Genomic DNA, 20,773 nt, shown 5'->3' on the forward strand with positions numbered 1-20,773 from the left:
CCAGTTTTGTTGAATATAGGTTTTTGTAGTAGAATCTGAGGATGTTTTAGATTTTCTCCGGTTCTGTTATGTCTCCCTTTTCCTTTCTGATTGTGTTAATTAGGATACTGTCCCTATGCCCTCTAGTTAGTCTGGCTAAGGGTTATCTATCTTGTTGATTTTCTCAAAAAAACAGCTCCTGTATTGGTTGATTCTTTGTATAATTCCTTTTTTGTTTGTTTGTTTCTATTTGGTTGACTTCAGCCCTTTGTTTGATAATTTCCGGCTGTCTACTCCGCTTGGGTGAATTTGCTTCATTTTTTTTTCTAGAACTTTTAGGTATGCTGTCAAGATGCTAGTGTATGCTCTCTCCAGATTGTTTTTGGAGGCACGCAGAGCTATAAGTTTTCCTCTTAGGACTACTTTCATTGTGTCCCATAAGTTTGGGTATGTTGTGGCTTCATTTTCAAAAGTCTTTAATTTCTTTATTTCTTCCTTGACTAAGTTATCATTGAGTAGAGTGTTGTTCAGCTTCCACATATATGTGTCCTTTCTATTATTTATGTTGTTACTGAAAATCAACCTTAGTCTGTGGTGATCTGATAGGATGCACTGGATAATTTCAATAGTTTTGTATTTGTTGAGGCCTGTTTTGTGACCCATTATATGGTCAATTTTGTAGAAGGTACGATGAGGTGCTGAGAAAAAGATATTTTCTTTTGTTTTAGGATAAAAAGTTCTATAGATATCTGTTAAACCCATTAGTTTCATAACTCCTGTTAGTTTCACTGTGTCTCTGTTTAGTTTTTGTTTCTAGGATCTGTCCATTGAAGGGAGAGGGGTGTTAAAGTCCCCCACTATTACTGTGTGCAGTGCAATGTGTGCTTTGAGCTTTACTAAAGTTTCTTTAATGAATGTGGCTGCCCTTGCATTTGGAGCATAGATATTCAGAATTGAGAGTTCATCTTGGAAGATTTTACTTTTGCTGAGTATGAAGTGCCCCTCCTTGTCTTTTTTAATAACTTTGGGTTGGAGGTCAATTTTATTCGATATTAGAATGGCTACTCTATCTTTTTTATTCGATATTAGAATGGCTACTCTATCTTGTTTCTTCAGACCGCTTGCTTGGAAAATTGTTTTCCAGCCTTTTACTCTGACGTAGTGTCTGTCTTTGTTCCTGAGATGGGTTTCCTGTATGCAGCAAAATGTTGGGTCCTGTTTATGTAGCCAATCTGTTAGTCTATGTCTTTTTATTGGGGAATTGAGTCCATTGATATTCAGAGATATTAAGGAAAAGTAATTGTTGCTTCATTTTATTTTTGTTGTTAGAGTTGGCATTCTGTTCTTGTGGCTGTCTTCTTTTTGGTTTGTTGAGGGATTGCTTTCTTGCTTTTTCTAGAGTGTCATTTCCCTCCTTGTGTTGGAGTTTTCTCTTTATTATCCTTTGAAGGGCTGGATTCGTGGAGGATATTGTGTGAATTTGGTTTTGTCATGGAATACTTTGGTTTCTCCATCTATGGTAATTGATAGTTTTGCTGGATATAGTAGCCTGGGCTGGCATTTGTGTTCTCTTAGGGTCTCTATAACATCTGTCCAGGATCTTCTGGCTTTCATAGTCTCTGGTGAGAAATCTGGTGTAATTCTGATAGGTCTGCCTTTATATGTTACTTGACCTTTCTCCCTTACTGCTTTTAATATTCTATCCTTATTTAGTGCATTTGTTGTTCTGATAATTATTTGTCGGGAGGAATTTCTTTTCTGGTCCAGTCTATTTGGAGTTCTGTAGGCTTCTTGTATGTTCATGGGCATCTCTTTCTTTAGGTTAGGGAAGTTTTCTTCTATAATGTTGTTGAAGATATGTACTGGCCCTTTAAGTTGAAAATGTTCATTTTCATCTATACCTATTATCCTTAAGGTTTGGTATTCTCATTGTGTCCTTGATTTCCTGGATGTGTTGAATTAGGATCTTTTTGCATTTTGTATTTTCTTTGATTGTTGTGTCCATGTTCCCTATGGAATCTTCTGCACCTGAGATTCTGTCTTCCATATTCTGTTGCTGAAGCTCGTATCTTTGGTTCCTGATTTCTTTCCTAGGATTTCTATCTCCAGAGTTGTCTCCCTTTGTGATTTCTTTATTGTTTCTACTTCCATTTTTAGATCCTGGATGGTTTTGTTCAATTCTTTCACCTGTTTGGATGTGTTCTCCTATATTTCTTTAAGGGAGTTATGTATGTCCTTCTTATCATCCTCATGAGAAGTGACTCTAGATCCATATCTTGCTTTTCTGGTGTGATGGTGTATCCACGACTTGCTGTGGTGGGAGAATTGGGTTCTGATGATACCAAGTAACTTTGGTTTCTATTACTTCTGTTCTTATGCTTGCCTCCCACCATCTGATTATCTCAAGTGCTCCCTGCCCTCCATATATCTGATTGGAGCCTGTCCTTTCTGTAATCCAAGTTAAGTCAGAACTTCTCAGAGTCTAGCATTCTTTGTGATCTTGTGATTCTGCGATCATGAGATGCTGAGATTCTGGGTGTGTCAGAGTTCTTGGCAGTCAAGCTTCCTCTGAGACCCTGAGATCCTGGTGTGACCAAGCTCCTCAGATCCTGGGATCCTAAGATTCTGGGTTTGTTAGAGAGCCAGGAAATAGTACTTCCTCTGGGGACCATGGGGCTGTCCACTGAGTTCAAAACCAAGGTAGACCAGCGCCGACCGGAAGAAACCTGAACCATTAGTCCAGCAGGGTTCCTATGTCTGTGCTCCAGCTGGCCCCAGGCACTCTGGGTTCTGTTGGAACAGATGTTGTGTTCCACTCACCAGTGATCAAAATTTTAAAATTAAAGTCCCATTTAAAACAAGAAAGAGTGTTTCTGGCCTGAAAAAGGCCTAGAAATACCTAAAATCTGCATTACTGTCATACAAGGGCAAGGCATCTGACTTGAGTCTTCTGTGTTTTACTGGATCATACCAATAGGCCAGAAAACAGGGTATGTAGACATTAAAATCCAGAGAAAGAGCAGCATCCCAAGGTTAAACAGGGACACCAAATCCAAGAAAAGGGGCTTAGACTAGAAAAAGAAAAACTTAGACTAGAAAAGGCCATTAAAAGGACGTGCCCTATCATTCTGAGGAATAAAAGAGGAGTGTGCTGCCACAGAATAGCAGATAGGCTTTGTGAAACAACTGCAACAAAGTATTAAAGTAGCTGTATAATAAAGTTAAGTATAGCTGCAAAATATTAAGTGAGCTACTGCTGAGAGTAGCTAAATGGCTTAGAGGGTAGATGTGAAGAAATTGTCTAGACTATAACACAACAGGTAATAGAAAGGGAATCTCTAAAGAAAATATACAAACCATGAAGAACATTGTCAGAAGTTCTACTGTCTAATAAGCTTCCAGAAAGCTGAGGTTTGAACTCAGGAAAGACCAGGGTTATATCTAAAGAAAAGGTTCCAGGTGAAAATAGAAGGTAGATGTGCTGCCCTTGAAGCACTAGTGGTCAGGAACAGTCACACATATTATATTAATAAATAGTAAAGGGTTCTTGCCTTCCATGAGAAAATGTTTGTGCCATACGTAGTTCTAAGTGTTATGGTTAATATTGTCAACATGGAAGGATCTAAACTTGCTTGGAAAACAAATCTCTTGGCAGGTTTGTAAGGGGGGTTCTATCTCAGGTGAGCTGAAATGTAAAGTCATACCCTAACCAGATGACAAAGTTCCATGGCCGGAAATCCCAGAACTGAGTGAAAAGGAAAGAGGGAACAAGCATTAGCATTCTTCTCTGCTGTTCTGAGGATGTGACGTGACCAGATGCCTCAAGGGCCTATTGCCATCCCTTCACCTCTGTAAAGGGTACCCTTGAACTGTGAGCCAGAATAAACCCTTCCCACACTAAAATACTTCTGCAAAAAAAGCAAACTAAATAAGTAGCACACACATATTAATTAAGAATTAAAATACATATGTATATTACAGCTTCAAAATACCTTAAAGAATTTTAGAGCTTATCAAGGAAATTTCATATCAAAACACTTCCTATGCAAAAGTGATTGTTGTTATTTGGCAATTTAACAGCTGTATATGGAAGAAGACAAATGTACTGAGCATTCCATTTTGAATCTGAAATTACGTGTCTAGTTTTTCATCATCTAAGAGTGAAGATAAAATACTTTGACATATATATGGGAACTCAAAACTGTTTTCCTCATCAGGGACACCACTGACATTTAAAGTGAGATCCTCGCAGAACACATTATCTGGTCCAGGACCTCATCCTTTTAATTCAAATTAATTCCCCCCAGTGATTATACTGACCACTAGAGGGAACCAGTAGACCTCCTGTATAATACACTTGATGTTCAGAGTCTGCATGGATTTCTGCATTTAAACTATTTCAACAATAAAACAAAGCCTAGAGAAAAAATAGAAAATAATTCTTTCCCAAATCTGGGTAAAGAATTAACAGAGGTTTTGTGGTACACAAAATTGCTAAAGGAGAATAACAAAAACTACTTTTAAAATCATGGTTACATAAGATTTGAGTTTAACATAGAAAATAATGCCTCCTGGAACTTAAAAATGAAACATTTGAATTCAAAATCTAGACAAGAAAAAGAGACTAGTGTCAGTGGTTTTGCTAAAATTATTGGTGTGAAGAAGTCACATTCAGGACATGCCTCCAGCTAATAAACCTTATTTATATATATACATATATATATATATATATATATATATATATATATAAATAAAATAAACCTTATATATATATATATATATATATATATATATATATATATATATATGTTGGTAGCATAAGTAATGTGAATAGAAACATTAACTTTAACATTAACTTCAGGTCAAAATGTGGGATTCTTAGATCATTCCATAAGTGATTCATCTCTGAAGTTGTTCATACATAAGTCAGATAATGTGGGTGACTCCAAAGCACTGGGCCCAGAATGTCAGATCTCCCATAAGACAGGTTATATTTACTGTCCACTCATATACAGAAAATAGAATTATTTTAGTCTCCTTTGAATGGCCCTAGAAACTAAATTTCAGGAGTAGATGGATTGAATCTCTAACGTGAGGAAGTGATAAGTTATAGAGAAACCACTAATATTTCCCAGAAAAAAAAAATCTCAAGAAGTATTTGGCAAATGAGTGGTTTGATCTCTTTCTGGATTAGAGTATATTCTCACTGAAAATAAAATGCTATCCTAAACTAAAATAGGATGATAACAGACGAGATTAAGGCATGAGATCCAGTGTTAGGGGCCTTATCTGTGTCTTCTCTCTCTGGATTCCCAGCATAAGCAAAATGGGCTCTCTGATTAAATTCTAGAGGAAGGTGTAAACTCAGTGTTCATATTAGAAAGAGGGGATTAACTTAAATTCACATGTGCATTTCTTGGCTGTATGGTATGGTGCAAGTAGTGCTTATTTACTACAGGTTAATTTTTTTATTTTAAAATATTTTACATATAGTGTATTTTGATCATATTCTTTTCTCCTCCTTTAACTCCTCCAAGATCCTCCCCCCTCCAACTTCATGTTTTACTTTCTGGCTCAACACACCTCCCTCCCTCCCTCCCTCCTTCCCTCCCTCCCCCTCCCTCCCTCCTTCACTCCCCCCACCTCTCTGCTTCCCTTCTTCTCTCCCTCCTCTCCCCCCTCCAGAACAAAACCAAAAGGTCAAAATAAACAGCCAATGAGACAAAATATCAAAACAGAAGGTACACACAAAAAGATAGAGTTGAATTTGTGTTTACTGTCTGGGCATGGGTTCTGGAGTGTGGTTGATAGACCTCTGATACTCAATTGTGTTTTTAAAACTTGCCTGCTACAATAAAAGCTCTTGTTACCTTCTGTTTTCTCTTAAAACACTATTGATGATATTGTGTGTGCATATGGCCATGAGATTGACTGGCTGCTGGTGGTAACAGGAACACATGTGTTTCTTTCCTCCTCCTCCTCTCTAGGAGACTTATGACGCCAATCATGTACGCCGCCCGAGATGGTCATACTCAGGTTGTCGCTCTGCTTGTGGCTCATGGAGCAGAAGTTAACGCCCAGGATGAGAATGGTTATACTGTGAGAAATGCTTTTCAGTGTGCCTTCTGTTTCTGAGACATTGATACTTTGCTATTATATCAAGAACCTACACAAATGGGTAGTTTGGTTTGGTTGATGTTTACTGTCGAAGAGTTAAGAAAGTTTTAGAAGGCTTGGCCTGGTAAGAACACTGTGATGGGCAGAGCTTACAGAGGAAGGAACTCTTTGACCCTTGATAAATGAGGCTGTAACACACAACAAAACCAGGCCTCAGGAAAATGTACACAAATTCTTTCCTAGAAAACATCTGTAGTGGCAGATAAGTTCTTTATTCCATGACATTACTTAACTGCGTAAAACAGTGTTTGGTTCAGTAAAATCCGTAAGTACAGCTGGACATGTGTTTACATTATATTGTGCAATGAGGAGATTGCATCACTCTGCTAATTAGCTATGCTCTCCTTTTTACTGTGCCATAAATACCGGTGAAAATATTTCTTATCTTCCTCACATGAAGCCCTTTTTAAACAGTCTTCTTTCCCACACTTACAGGCCTTAACATGGGCAGCACGGCAGGGTCATAAAAATGTAATTCTGAAGTTGCTTGAACTGGGAGCTAATAAAATGCTACAGACCAAAGATGGCAGGACACCAAGCGAGATTGCAAAAAGAAATAAACATCTCGAGGTATTCACCTGTGAACTTTCTGTGTCATCATTTTATCATGTAGAATTTTTATGTTATTTGTCACAGTTTCTAAGTATAATAATAGCATTTTGAACAATTATTAATTACTTGAGTTTTTATTCTACAACCAGGTAATGAAACTTTGTTTTGTTAGAATATTCACTTTTAAATCAAAATATTAGTCACTTAAGTGATATGAAAAGATAGCAAAGCCTTAATCTGTCCCTAGACGTGACACTCTCACAGTCATAGACTGCTTTGAGAGGCACACTTAGGGTCTGTCCATGCAATACATACTCATGCAGGCTGCTGCTACAGCGAGGATCACCTTACTATTTATAAATGTCTAAATGCTTTAGCTCATCTGGAAAATATTAATTGCTATCCTTGATTTTTGAGTTTCTAAATCAGTGTATTTTATTGTTATGTTAAGTGAAGAAAGGCTTTACTTGGTTTTACAGAAGGTTTTTCCAGGATAAAGAGTTATAAGTCTTTGAACCACTTACCTTATTAGAATTTTTCTTCTAGATAGAAAAAATAATATGTTCATCTTCTTTTCAGTATAAGGGATAATAATAATAATGTTAACTATATTTGAATGACTTGGAACTTTTTTCAGATCTTCAACTTTCTTTCTCTGACTCTAAATCCATTGGAAGGAAAACTTCAGCAGCTAACCAAAGAAGAGAGCATTTGTAAACTGTTGGCCACAGATTCTGATAAAGAAAAAGGTCATATATTTAGGTAATATATTTGAGTTTAACAGAATGCATATAAAATGCATGCTTTATTACTTATAGTACATTTGGCAAGTTATATAAGATATGTGATATTTCAAACTTTAATAAGCATTTTAAAATGCCATTTAGAAATGTCTGGATTTTAGATGCCTTGTTCTCTAGAGTTTAGAAGAGTTTTATTTAGTTATTTGCTTAACTAACTCTGACTTTAATATACATTTTTAGTAGAATATCAAATTTTACTTTAAAGAGATCAAGATTGTGTTTGTATTCAAACTTGTTTGTGTTAGATCTTATTTTCTAGTTATTTTTAATCATCTCTCTGGTTTTACAAACTAAAAATCTGAAAGAATAAGTTCCTGAACTTTGTTGTTCAACACATGGCTACAAACCAACTCTACTTACTACATTTAGAGTTACCATCTATTTTATGTTAATTGCATTAAAAGATATTTCTATTTGCGACATTTCATGACAAATAATACTAATGAATATTTAAATCTAAGGAAAGATGAGCTGGATATTACCACCCATGTTTTCCCTTTCTTTGCTTAAGAAACTTTGTTTTGGGTTGGGAATGTAGTTCACTGCTTAGATTATGTGAACCTCTGAGTTTAATTTTTCAGCTTTAGAAAGGAGGGGTAGAAAGAAAGGAAGTAGGAGGAAAGACAGAGAAGGGGACAGAGAGAGAACCTAGTTTGCTCCTTTGATGCAGCACTTAAATGTTCTGTGTAAACTTACAAATAATTCTGCCCGGATTTGTTCTTACTCATTTCCATGCGTGCTCTGACTAGACATGCACATAAATTACTGTGTATGTATACTCTGTTCTGAAACTGACCTTGCTACAATATGTTATAGCCCATATACAGCGTTTGGAGATCTGGAAATATTTTTACATGGCCTTGGACTTGAACATATGACAGACTTATTAAAGGTAAGATTTTATATGAAGCAGAGTGAGTTTTACATATGCATGTGTTTATAGTTAATATAACATGTTATATTCAAATAAAATTAAACTTTATTCTCAAGCATGCCATTCATTTCTGCTTCATTTTTAGACTACCTTATTTTAATTATAATAAGCACTTCAAAATTGTATTAACCTAGAAATTTATATAAGTTAGAATCTGTCTGAATTTCACAATTTCTATCTTTTAAATCTATATACATTTAATCCCTATATTTACAGTTGTTGCTGTGTGTGTGTTTGTGTGTGTGTGTGTGTGTGAGTGATGCTAGAAGCATGATTTTGAACCAGACAATCCTGTATCAGATATTTGATCTGAATATTAACTGATATATGTTACTTAAATATCATTTTTTCTCTAAGGACTAGTATAGGTTATCCTGAAAATTAGGTTGGATTATATACTAAGAACTGTATGTGTTTTAAACATGCATTGTGGGGTCTGAGTAGATAGCAGTTGTTACCAGATAGGTAAGGATACTGAAGCAAAGGACTAGAGACAAATTCTCCTAGGAATATGAACATTGGTGCAAATATCTCAGAGTTGGATTCATTGTACAGTGCTGAAACTTCTGTCTAAGGAAATCTTTGGCCAAAACTCATGTGATTGATAGTTTAGTCTAATGCCATCTGAAATTTAAATATTCATAAAATATAATTTTTGTCGAGAAGTTTCCAGAATATTCTCTTTTTCTAAGGGGACATGGGTGCTAGCCATTTTCTTTGATTCTGGGAACCTAGATAGTATGTGCTTTTGCGAGTATGTACTATCTAACTAGTGATGTGTGAGGTTTAAACTCCATACTCTCTGAACACCCAGGAGGTATTTGAGAAAGCAGTTCAGTGAGAACTCACTTTCCTGCTTTGCTGTGAGTTGTTCACACTGAACAGTGGTGGGATTTTTGTCTTTTGTGCAGGAAAAGGATATAACTTTAAGACACCTTCTGACCATGAAGAAAGACGAGCTTACAAAGGTTAGTGTCACTTACAAAGGGCCAGGTAGATTCCTTGCTGTTTCTAAACTTGCACATTCTTTATTTTGTTCTCATATTTTTATTACATATTTTCTTCATTTACATTTCAAATGCTAACCCACAAGTCCCCTATACCCTCTCCCCGCCCTGCTCCCCTACCCACTCACTCCCACTTTTTGACCCTGGCGTTCCCCTGTACTGGGGCATATAAAGTTTGCTAGGCCAAGGGGCTTCTCTTCCCAGTGATGGCCAACTAGGTCATCTTCTGCTACATATGCAGCTAGAGACATGAGCTCCGGGGGTACTGGTTAGTTCATATTGTTGTTCCACATATAGGGTTGCAGACCCTATCAGCTCTTGGGTACTTTCTCTAGCTCCTATATTGGGGGCCCTGTGTTCCATCCTATAGATAACTGTGAGCATCCACTTCTGTATTTGCCAGGCACTGGCAAAGCCTCACAGGAGACAACTATATCAGGGTCCCTTCAGCAAAATCTTGCTGGCATATGCAATAGTGTCTGTGTTTGATGGCTGATAATGGGATGGACCCCCAGGTGGGGCAGTCTCTGGATTGTCCATCCTTTTGTCTTAGCTCCAAACTTTGTCTCTGCAACTCCTTCCATGGATATTTTAATCCCTATTCTAGGGAGGAATAAAGTATCCACACGTTGGTCTTCCTTCTTGATTTTCTTGTCTTTTGGAAGTTGTATTTTGGGTATTCTAGGTTTCTGGACTAATATCCACTTATCAGTGAGTACATATAAAGTGACTTCTTTTATGATTGGGTTACCTCACTCAAGATGATATTCTCCAGATCCATCCATTTGCCCAAGAATTTCTAATTTTAAAACTCTGTGACTTTGTAGACTGATCTTTTGTAGGCTCTTGGTTAGAGACAACACTGAATTACTAGGTGTATATTGTACCTTAGTATTAAGTTGCTTGAAACCCACTTACAGACTTAGAGCATGGGGCTTCCTAGTATTGTTCTTATAGCTTAACTAGAGCTGCTGCTCATTTGCAAAGGGGAAGTAGATTTGTAAACCAGGCTACTTTGAAGTAAAAGTTAACTTTTAATGCTTAGACATCTTCTCCTAATTAGCACTGATTGTGTTGTCACAATCATCATTAGTAATTCAAAGATAGGTGTGGGAAGTTTTAGAGGAACTTCAATAAGGAGGATATTTTAAAGTAATGATTTTGCTGTATGAATACATGAGATAACTGAAATCTGCACTATCATTAAAAACCAAAATAACATACTACTTAACTAAGTCCAGGAAAGAAATTTACTTTAACATTGTAGGTAAAATATAGGTAAAAAAAATTAATTCTCACTTACCATTAATAACACCCTAAACAATATTTTACAGGAAAGATTATATATTTTTGAATGATAATATTTTAAATTATAATTAATAATAGCACTTTGAGTTAATAATCACAGTTATCATTTTATGTTAGAAAAAATGACTATAGTTAATTATAAACCTACAATTTAATGGTATAATTTTGTTGAAGTACAAGCAAATAATATATTTAAGTGCATTATTTTCCAATATTTGTCTATTTTGCAAGATATAGATTCATCTAGAAAATGACATTAGTATGCTCAAATATAAAATTGCCTGAGTATAACTATCTTACTGAACCTTTAAATTATTTCTCCTTAGAATGGAATTACAAGTAAAGATCAACAGAAAATTTTGGCTGCTCTTAAGGAACTAGAAGTAGAAGAGATAAATTTTGGAAAATTACCTGAAGTGACAAAGTTGGAAATCAGGTAAAATTCTAAGTTTACATTAATAGTATTTGCAACCAAGTATTCTCTTTTAGTTAGTGCCTGAGTATTTGATTTAATGGTACTTTTTTCCCAGGAAAATGTGTTTTTATATATACAATAGTCTGAACAGACACACTTTCTAAAGTTAATGCTTATACAATTATTTTACAAAGAAGCAAAACAGTGCATCTTGTTAACTTTCCTAGAAACAATTTGTCCTTCTTTTTTCCTTGCATCTTGCTAAATAGCAACATGTAAATGTTACAACATTTTCCCTAGCATAGTTCTCACTCCCTTTAAATCATGTTAGATGTCAAACTGAAAGGCATGGAATTGGGATTATATTCCAGTTGGTAAAGGGAAGGGCTTTCTATGCAGACATGAGGCCCTGAATTCAATCCATAAACAAGCCAGTCTCCCCCAGACATGCCAGGTGTGTAATCCCAGGACTGGGGAGCAGCAGCAGGCAGAGCCTTGGAGCTCTCTAGCATAGCTGACTCAGTGAGTCCCAAGCTACAAGATCCCTGTCTTCAAAGAACAAGATGAACAAACACCTGAGGAACAATGTCCTAGTTTGCCCTCTGGCTTCCATATGAAGGACATGTACACATGCATATACACACAGACACTCAGATAAAAAGGAGAAGAGAAAACATTTTCACAACAGCCACAAAGAAAAAATTTCTCTTAGGTTCATCTGCGTTTCAGCCTCACTATGTAGGAATTGTATCTAAGTTTACAAGAGGCATCAGCATTACTCTAAGTTTTTCTTTGTGCTTTACCTAGTATTGGTGTTGGGGTGACAGCATCACAAAACGATTAGGGAATTGTCATTCTCATCTCTTTTTCTGGACAAGGTTGTACAGGCTAGTGTTGATTCTCTTTAAACATTTATGTAGATTTCTCCTTGAAACAGTCGGGCCTGGGGTATGTTCTTCATCAGAGTCGCATCAGCTTTACTAGTTACAGAACTATTGACGCTAGAGCCATTTTATTTTACCTTCACATTTGTCATTTGTGGTTTGCAAAGATGTGAGTGGTTGAATTCACAGACATACAGAGTTGGTATTCTCCCCTGCTATCCTTTTGATACCTGCATACTCTATTTTAATGTCTCTTTTCATTACCAATATTGATGCCCCCCACCCCATCTTTTTCTCTCTTATTCTGGCTATGGGTTTGTTCATGTTTAGATAGACACTCCTTTTAGCTTAATGTTTGTTTCTTTGTAGGGGTCAGGTGTGTGAGTGGCAGTGTGTATGTGGGAGCAGAGGGCATCTTATGGGAATCAGTCTTCTCTATCATTGTGCAGGTCCTATAAGTTTGAGCTCAGGTCATCAAGCTTGGTGGCCTGTGCTTACCCACTGAGCCATCCCACCAGCCTCTAGGACCTTCTTTTTGTTTCCTTATTGTTTTTAATTTCATTGGCTTCTGCTGTTATCCTTATTGTTCCTTCTTCTGCCTGCTTTGAATTTATTTATATATATAAAGACAGTACGTCCAAAGCTATATTTATACAGTACAACATTTATTTGGGGATGGCTTACAGGTTCAGAGGGTCTGTCCATTATCATCATGGCAAGAAGCCTGGCATCTTCCAGATAAAAATGGCATTGCAGGAGTTGAGAGTTCTACATCTTGTGCTGATTGCTAGCAGGAGAAGGCTGTCTCAAAGGTAGCTTGGAGTAGGGACTCAATACCCACCCATATGGTGATACAATTTCTGCAGCAAACCCATATCTACTTACTGAAGGCCTCATCTCATAATGGTGTCACTCCTCGGACAAAGCATATTTAAACAACCACACCTACGATAGCTAAAACAATTTGGTACATTAAAAGAACTTGTGGAAGTATCATTATCTACCATTTTAAATTACAATACAGAGCAACAGTAAAATCTCCTTTCAAATGTCTTGCTTTTCACAATGAAAACATCTGTCATTTTGGTTGGTCTTTAAGATTTCTAGAAGTTCTTTCTCCTATACAACTAATATTATATAGAGAGATAGATATTAATGAGACACAGGTCTAGTATTTCTCCTTCACTTCCTTCCTTTCTTTAAGTGACAGGATCTTCTGTAACCTAGTCTTACCTCTGACCCTCAGACTTCCTCCCCAAGTACAGGACTATAGGTTCAGACCACCTTTTGTTATCTAAGCACACAGCCATTTTCATTTTCCTCTCAACATTGATATTAATTGAATGTCACAAAAAACATTTTATTGAGTGGTCATTTTCATAAATTTATGTGTATTGTTTTTTCTTCAAGGCTTCGTGTTTATTCACATATTGTCTAATAGTGCATCCTTTGATTTACATATGTTTGGAACTTCCCTATCAGTTTCAAGTTTGGTTTAGCACAGTAACTAAATGATAGACTCAAAAAATAGGTAGAATTTAAATATAGACTAGAAAATATGAAAGACTTTTGCCTTTCAAATTATATGATTAACTACTGAGTTCATTTTGTAAATATTTTTGTATTTCAGTATTGCCTATATTTAAAAATAAACACATAAACTTTTGAAATCCTAAATATTATGTATTATATTTTAAATATTTTAATTGTTTTCCTCCCAACAACTTGGTAATTTTGAACACCTGTTTAGTACTTCCATCAAATAACCATCCTGTGAGCTTTTCCATGCCATGGCAAGAGTACTTGCCAACCACACTGGCTCCACTTATGTAGCTCCCTAAGTTTCACAGTGTAGCCATGGCTCAAACAATTTTCTGTATTGTTTTAGAAATTCCTTCCAAGAAACTATGTGTATGATCCTGATTTCTCAAACACTATTATTAAATAGTCCACATTACAAATACTTTCCCCATTGTCTTGCCTCCATATAGTAGGAAGGACTTAAGGATTTGGTGTAATCATTTTTTAAGCAACACCATAGCTCCTAAATATTTAAATGCATGATGGAGGATCTTAGTGGTAATATTTTAAATCTACAGCCTTTCTTAAATATTTCTTAATTAATTCTATTAAGCAATATTCCAGGTTCTAGGTAACTAACTTGCAGATTGGAATCATCATTGTTACTTATTTTTATGGTAGTGGAATTGCCTATATGAATGTATTTGTAGGCTTTAATAGACCTAGAGAATATAGAAACAAGAATGGCTCACTTATTAAAACCGTTGAATCTTTTTAAAAATAAAAATGTCAGGCACCTATTCCAGGAATTTGACCTTGTTATTAAATCATGGACTGTGTTTATATGATTGTAAAGAGAAGGTTTTGCTTCCCATTTGTTCAGAGTCATCCTTTAGAGAAGAAATTAGTCATTAAGTCATAAGAAAACTAACAGCAGAAAAAGTTGAATTGATTGATTATAATCTCCTGATAATTTTATTTCAACAATTAATCCTCTGATTTATTTTAAGATACATCTTATATTTGTCAAATTTCTAAAATAATCTGTTACAAGAATCCACATATACTGTTCATTTACTTTTTTATGCCTTCTCATGTTTGTAGTATTTGAAATTTAAGTTTAAACAATGGTTTTGAACAAACTAATCAGCATTCATCAGTTTCTCCTCAGATATTTTCTGTGAACTCTGAACCACCTAAAATTTACTTGGATATGTCAAGGTGTCTCAGAACTAAGTTCATCAAGAAACTACTACTTCTAAAAAATCTATATAGAGCTGATGTTTTATGTAAAATGCACTCTTCATGTCTGTTATATCGAAACATTTTTAAATTGCAATTTCTGAACAATAGCAGAGAAATGGTTGGCTTAGATTGCATAAACATATTTTTCTATTAACATTATTTTGAAACTTAATGTCATGGAAAAATGTTTATAATATGTTAAAGGCACAGTGTAAACTGGCATAGTAAATATAATATTAGTTGTAGAAATACTGGAAGGAACTGTAAGAAAATATTCTAGTAGAAAATAGTGCCACTTATTATCTCCAGGTAGTTTGTTTCCATTTATTCTACAAGTATATGGTGCTTCTGTTTATAATCTACTAATTATAGATTAAATTTTATATTAATACTGGACTTCAGAATGTTAAGATATAGCATATCCTGCTTATAAATGTTGAACATGAGCCACGGTGAAGTGGGCTCCATGGTCATTCTTATCACTGAGGAGCTGCAGTGGCTCTCTTCATTGTCCTGAGAGCAGACTAGAGGGACTGCTCTAGACTAGTGCATGCTCTCCATGGCAAGAAAGGAGAACTGATGCTGCTAACTGGCCAACAGAGACAGTCAGTGGCTCCGTAAGCTCAGAGCAATACCAAGTTTGCTGGGAGAGCATGTCTCTAGGAATGTCAGAAGATATACCTGTAAAGTCACACAGACAAGGCTGCCCCTAAGCTTGAGCTAAATAAGGACAACATCAATACACATGCTAGTGTGGATGGGGGAAGGTTCCTGAGGTCTCAACATCCCAAAAGAACTATAGGCAACTATGAATGCTGAGAGGAAGAGAAATAGCCTTCCTAATTTGTTATCCAAAACCAAATGGTCACCCCTAAAAACATATACAATCAAGTAACATACAGATCAAACAGGTTGTATATAAGTAGTTAGAAATATATATTCATGTGTATGTATATAACAATACTTAATGAAGAAAAAGGACATAAATTTGAGAGGAAGGAAGGGTATATGAGACAGTTTAGAGGAGGAAAAGGAAGCGGGAAATTATATAATTACATTATAATCTTCAAAAAAGTTGTACAGACTTATGTGCCAAGGTCACATTATCAATCCTGTGTCACTGGGGAATAAAGTATTCTCTGAAAAGGAGAACATAGTTCACACAAAGTAGTAGTAAAGTAACTAAGATACTAAATGAGAAGAAAATATAAGCTTTTATTTTTACATACAATTTTTGACGTATAATTTGCCACTGAATAGCAATAGGTAAGTTATATAAATCACAGCTCTAGTGAGTACCAATTCATGTTACATAGGATATATATAGTGTCTCCCATCATTGCCGTAAATATACAACCTATAGAACTCTGCATGCAGCCCTACCATTTTGTTTTCATTCAAAGAATTCTAAAGAAGCAGACATGACAAAGGTATGGTAAATGAATTATTTGATCAAATTCTCGCGTGTGCGAGCGCGTGTGTGTGTGTGTGTGTGTGTGTGTGTGTGTGTGTGTCATTGGGATGGGCTTTGAGGTTTCTAAAGCCCACACTAGGCCCATTGTCTCTCCTGGGACAGGATGGATCAGGATTTTAGAGCTTTCCAGCTCCTTCTGCAGAACTATGTCTGCCTGTGTGCCACCATGCTCCTTACCAGGATAACGGACCAACCTCTGAGACTATATGCAAGTCCCCAAATTAAATGCTTTCTTCAATAAGAGTTACCTTGGCCATGGTGTCTCCTCATAGTAATAGGACAGTGACTGAAATAGACACCATGACCAAGGCAACTTATAAAAGAAAGTGTTTAATTTGGGCATATAGTTTCAGACAGAGTCCCTGAGAGCAGGACAAAGGCATGAAGGTAGCAACAGCTGAGAGCTTACATCTTCATCCTTGAGTAGGAATGGCACTAGTCTCTTGAAACATCAAATCCTGTCTCCAGCAATACTCCTTCCTCCAGCAAGGCCATACATATCCCTTGATTCTTCCACGATCTGAGCCTATGGGGGCCAGTCTCATGCAATCTACCACCTTTAATAAGACTAACTTGGCAAGTGATACTGTCTTCTGATTTTAACTAAGTTCCTTACTATCTTCAGAAAAGGTGCTGATAAATTTATATTAGGTAACCTGTCTATAGTTTTATAACTGTTATCACTTGATATTTTGGATAATAATTCTCAATGGATACTTATTTCCGTGAACTTCTTATGTTAAATATATATGGCATTGATGAATCACCTGTTGAGTACTTATTGATAGTAAACAAAATTCAAGTATCAGAAGAGCCCTAAACACTAAGTTATATGTGTACTGTGTGCAAATATTACATAGGCAAAAATCAACACAAGTAATCACTCTTGCTCTCTGCATTCTCTTTTTGCTAGAGTAAAAATCAGGTAAAAGTCAAGACACATACTGAAGAAAAATATGTATAACACTTTTATAAATACTGGTTTTATTGGTAAATAAAGCATAAGACCTTAAAAAACCATATTTTCACTTTGGTTTTTAAAGGAACTAAAAAGATGAGGTGGACCAAGCCCATAAGCCCTGTATTTGGGAGGTAGGCACAGGAAAGTCAGGAGTTTCCACATACCCTCAGCTACACAGTAAGTTCCAGACCATGCTAGTCTATCTAAGACCAAATACAAAAGAGAAAGGACGGAACCATGCAGTGGGTATCTGGATAGACAGAGTGCATGCTCTGTATTGTTGTTTTCAGCCTAATAGCTAACAAGCTTCCTTAAAATGAAAATGCTGTGTACATACTAGGAAGGGGCTGGAGAGAACAGTTCATTCTTAGTTTCATTGGATGCCAACACTGTTTTCTTTTTTTTATTATTCGTTATTTATTTACATTTCTTTTTTATTAGATATTTTCTTTATTTACATTTCAAAATTTATCCCCTTTTCTCATTTCCTCTCTGAAACCCCCCATCCCATCCCTCGCCTCCTGCTCCCCAACCCACCCACTCCCACTTCCCTGTCCTGGCATTCCCCTACACTGGGGCATCAAACCTTCACAAGGCCAAGGGCCTCTCCTCTCACTAATGTTCCACAAGGCTGTCCTCTGCAACAAATGTGGCTGGAACCATGGGTCCTTCCTTGTGTACTCTATGGAGTACTACTCAGCTATTAAAACTGATGAATTCATGAAATTCTTAGGCAAATGGATGGAACTAGAAAATATCCTGAATGAAGTAACCCAATCACAAAAGAACACACAAGGTATGCACACATTGATAAGTGGATATTAGCCCAGAAGCTCGGAATACCCAAGATACAATTCACAGACCACATGACGTTCAAGAAGAAGGAAGACCAAAGTATGGATACTTTAGTCCTCCTTAGAAGAGGGAACAAAATACCCATGGGAGGAGATACAAACTGTGGAGCAGACTGAAGGAAAAGACATCCAGAGGCTGTCCCACCTGGGGATCCATTCCATATACAGTTACCAAACCCAGACACTACTGTGGATGCCAACAAGTGCTTGATGACAGAAGCCTAATATAGCTGTCTCCTGAGAGGCTCTGCCCGGTGACTGACAAATGCAGAGATGGATGCTCTCATCCAACTATTGGACTGAGCACAAGTTCCCCAAAGGAGGAGCTAGAGAAAGGACCTGTAGTGGCTATTCCTGGTTGTCAACTTGACTATATTTGGAATGAACTACAATCCAGAATTGGCTCACCAGTGACCCTTATCTGGAGGCTTGGAGATCCTTATCTGGATCTTGGTATGGAGATCTTGAGCCATAGTGGCTATGGATTCCAGAAGATTAAATCTCCGAGTTTAAGGAGATTTAATCTGGGCTACACCTTTCATCTGGGATTAAAGGTGTGGTGGAACACACCTTTAATCTGGGCTACACCTTCTGCTGGAGACAATATAAGGACATAGGAAGAAGGGAGTCTAGCTCTTGCTCCTTCGCCTGCTTGCCGTGTGAGACTGAGTAACTGCTAGATCCTTGGACTTCCATTCACAGCTGCAACTGAACCATTGTTGTGAATTGGGCTGCCGACTGTAAGTCATCAATAAATTCTTTTACCATATAGAGACTATCCATAACTTCTGTGACTCTAGAGAACCCTGACTAATACAGAAGTTGGTACCAGAAGTGGGGTATTGCTGTGATAGGCCTGACCATGTTTTTATTTGAAAGAATGTGGATTTTGGGACTTTGGATTTGGAAAGCAGTGGAATGCTTTAAATGGGGCTTAATGGGTCATCCTAGTAGGAATATAGAGGACTTTGTTGCTGGGAGTGATACAAACTGTGTTGACCTGGCCCAAGAGATTTCAAAGGAGAAGAATTTCAGAATGTGGCATAAAGACTGGTTTTGTGGTATTTTGGTGAAGAATGTGGCTACTTTTTGCCCTTGTCTGAAAAGTTTGCCTGAGGCTAAGGTGAAGAGACTTGCATTAGTTGCATTGACAAAAGAAGTTTCAAAAAAGCCCAGCAGAGACTTTGTTCTCTGGTTAAGTCTTATGAAGAGAAGTTTGAACAAGCATAGCAAGCTTAGAAAGTAAAAATATAAAATATATGGTTTGAGTACTAAAGGAGTACCAGGAAGTGAAATGAAGCAAAATCTTGTGTTCTAGGAGATAACAGATTAAGGGAGTGGGACCTTGGGGCAAGATTCTACCCAGCTTAATTAGATCCAGGCATGGTGGTACACACCTGTAATCCCATGAGACAGGCATGCTGATCTCTTCATTCAAGGTCAATCTACAGAGCAAGAACCAGGATAGCCAAGCTTAGGCAGTGAAGGATTTAGAAAACATAAAGCTAATGATAATGTGATAGTACAAAGGGATCATGTTCTAGTTCCTGTAAGCAGCAGAACTCGGCAGCTTCAGCCATGTGGCTCTGGCTCTAGAGTTAAGAATGGGAGGAACCACTGGGAAAATTGATGCTGGTTAGCTGGAGCTAAGGAATTAGCAGTGATTAAGAAGAGACCAGCATTACTGAGGTGAAATCTTCTGGAAATTGTTTTCTGGGAGCACAAAGAAGCTGTGTTCCAGAGATACCCAAGGTTGTACCTCATGCTGCGGCTGGACTTGGTAATGTGTAAGAGTCACTTAGGTGGTACTGCTTGTGAAGGAATGAAGGGATCATGGAGAGAAGCTGAGGCTAGCACTGTGAGAGGCCAGGGAAGGCCATTGGAGAAGGTGAAGCCTCAGCTGTAGTTGATGGCCCAGGACTGAAGGGGTCATGCAAAGGATTTGAGGCTTGGCACCCTGAAGAGAGCCTATGAGAGGCTATTGGTGAAGCCTAGTTGGAGTGGAACACCCCAGTGTATTGGAGATGTCAGTACCATGGGATGATCACCAAGAACAGCAGTCGTAGTGGAGTGGATCAACCTGAGCATAGAGTGCTACAGAGGACAGAGATGGAGAAGTGATGCCAGCTCTGAGGAGGAGTCCAAAAGATAAAGTGGAATTCCAGATACTGAAACAAGAAGCTGTAACATTGAAATTGCCTTGGAGACTCAAAGATGTTAAAGATGCCAGAGCCATGGGATACATGCTGAGGAAAGCTGCTCACAGGGAGTGGAACCAGCCCAGGAGAAAGCAGTTTGTTGCAGTCAACAAAGATGGAAAATGAGTGGAGATCTGAAGACTGCTTTGACATCAGCCATGGAGATGCAGAGTTTGGAGTTTGCCCAGCTGGTTTCCTGCCTTGCTTTGGGGATTACAGTTAATTAAATTGAATGAATCTCAGAAGAGTCCTTGAACTTTGGACTTTTAACATTGTTGCGACTGCTATAGACTATGAGGACTTTAAAGTCGGACTAAATGCATTTTGCATTATGCTATGTTTAAGTATGGCCCCCATAGACTCATGTTTTTGAACAAGTCTATGGGGACCAGGGAGTGGAACGTGATGGTTTGTATATCCTTGGATCAGGGAGTGGCACCATCTGAAGGTGTGGCTTTGTT

The 20,773-nt window shown here is 37.2% G+C and overlaps 1 protein-coding gene across 1 annotated transcript in view; it reads left to right on the forward strand.

Annotated features, from left to right (window-relative positions):
- The window catches only part of Asz1 (ankyrin repeat, SAM and basic leucine zipper domain containing 1), a 56,898-nt gene that overhangs the window by 26,283 nt on the left and 9,842 nt on the right, over nucleotides 1–20,773 (forward strand). Inside the window, exons 5-10 of the mRNA XM_021165314.2 lie at nucleotides 5,967–6,078; nucleotides 6,592–6,726; nucleotides 7,346–7,470; nucleotides 8,328–8,403; nucleotides 9,357–9,413; nucleotides 11,087–11,196. Coding sequence (XP_021020973.1) covers nucleotides 5,967–6,078; nucleotides 6,592–6,726; nucleotides 7,346–7,470; nucleotides 8,328–8,403; nucleotides 9,357–9,413; nucleotides 11,087–11,196 — 615 coding nt within the window. The remainder of the gene's footprint in view (nucleotides 1–5,966; nucleotides 6,079–6,591; nucleotides 6,727–7,345; nucleotides 7,471–8,327; nucleotides 8,404–9,356; nucleotides 9,414–11,086; nucleotides 11,197–20,773) is intronic.

The sequence above is a fragment of the Mus caroli genome, unplaced genomic scaffold, assembly GCF_978045245.1.
Source record: "Mus caroli unplaced genomic scaffold, Mus_caroli_1 scaffold_7, whole genome shotgun sequence".
In the NCBI taxonomy this organism is placed as follows: domain Eukaryota; kingdom Metazoa; phylum Chordata; class Mammalia; order Rodentia; family Muridae; genus Mus; species Mus caroli.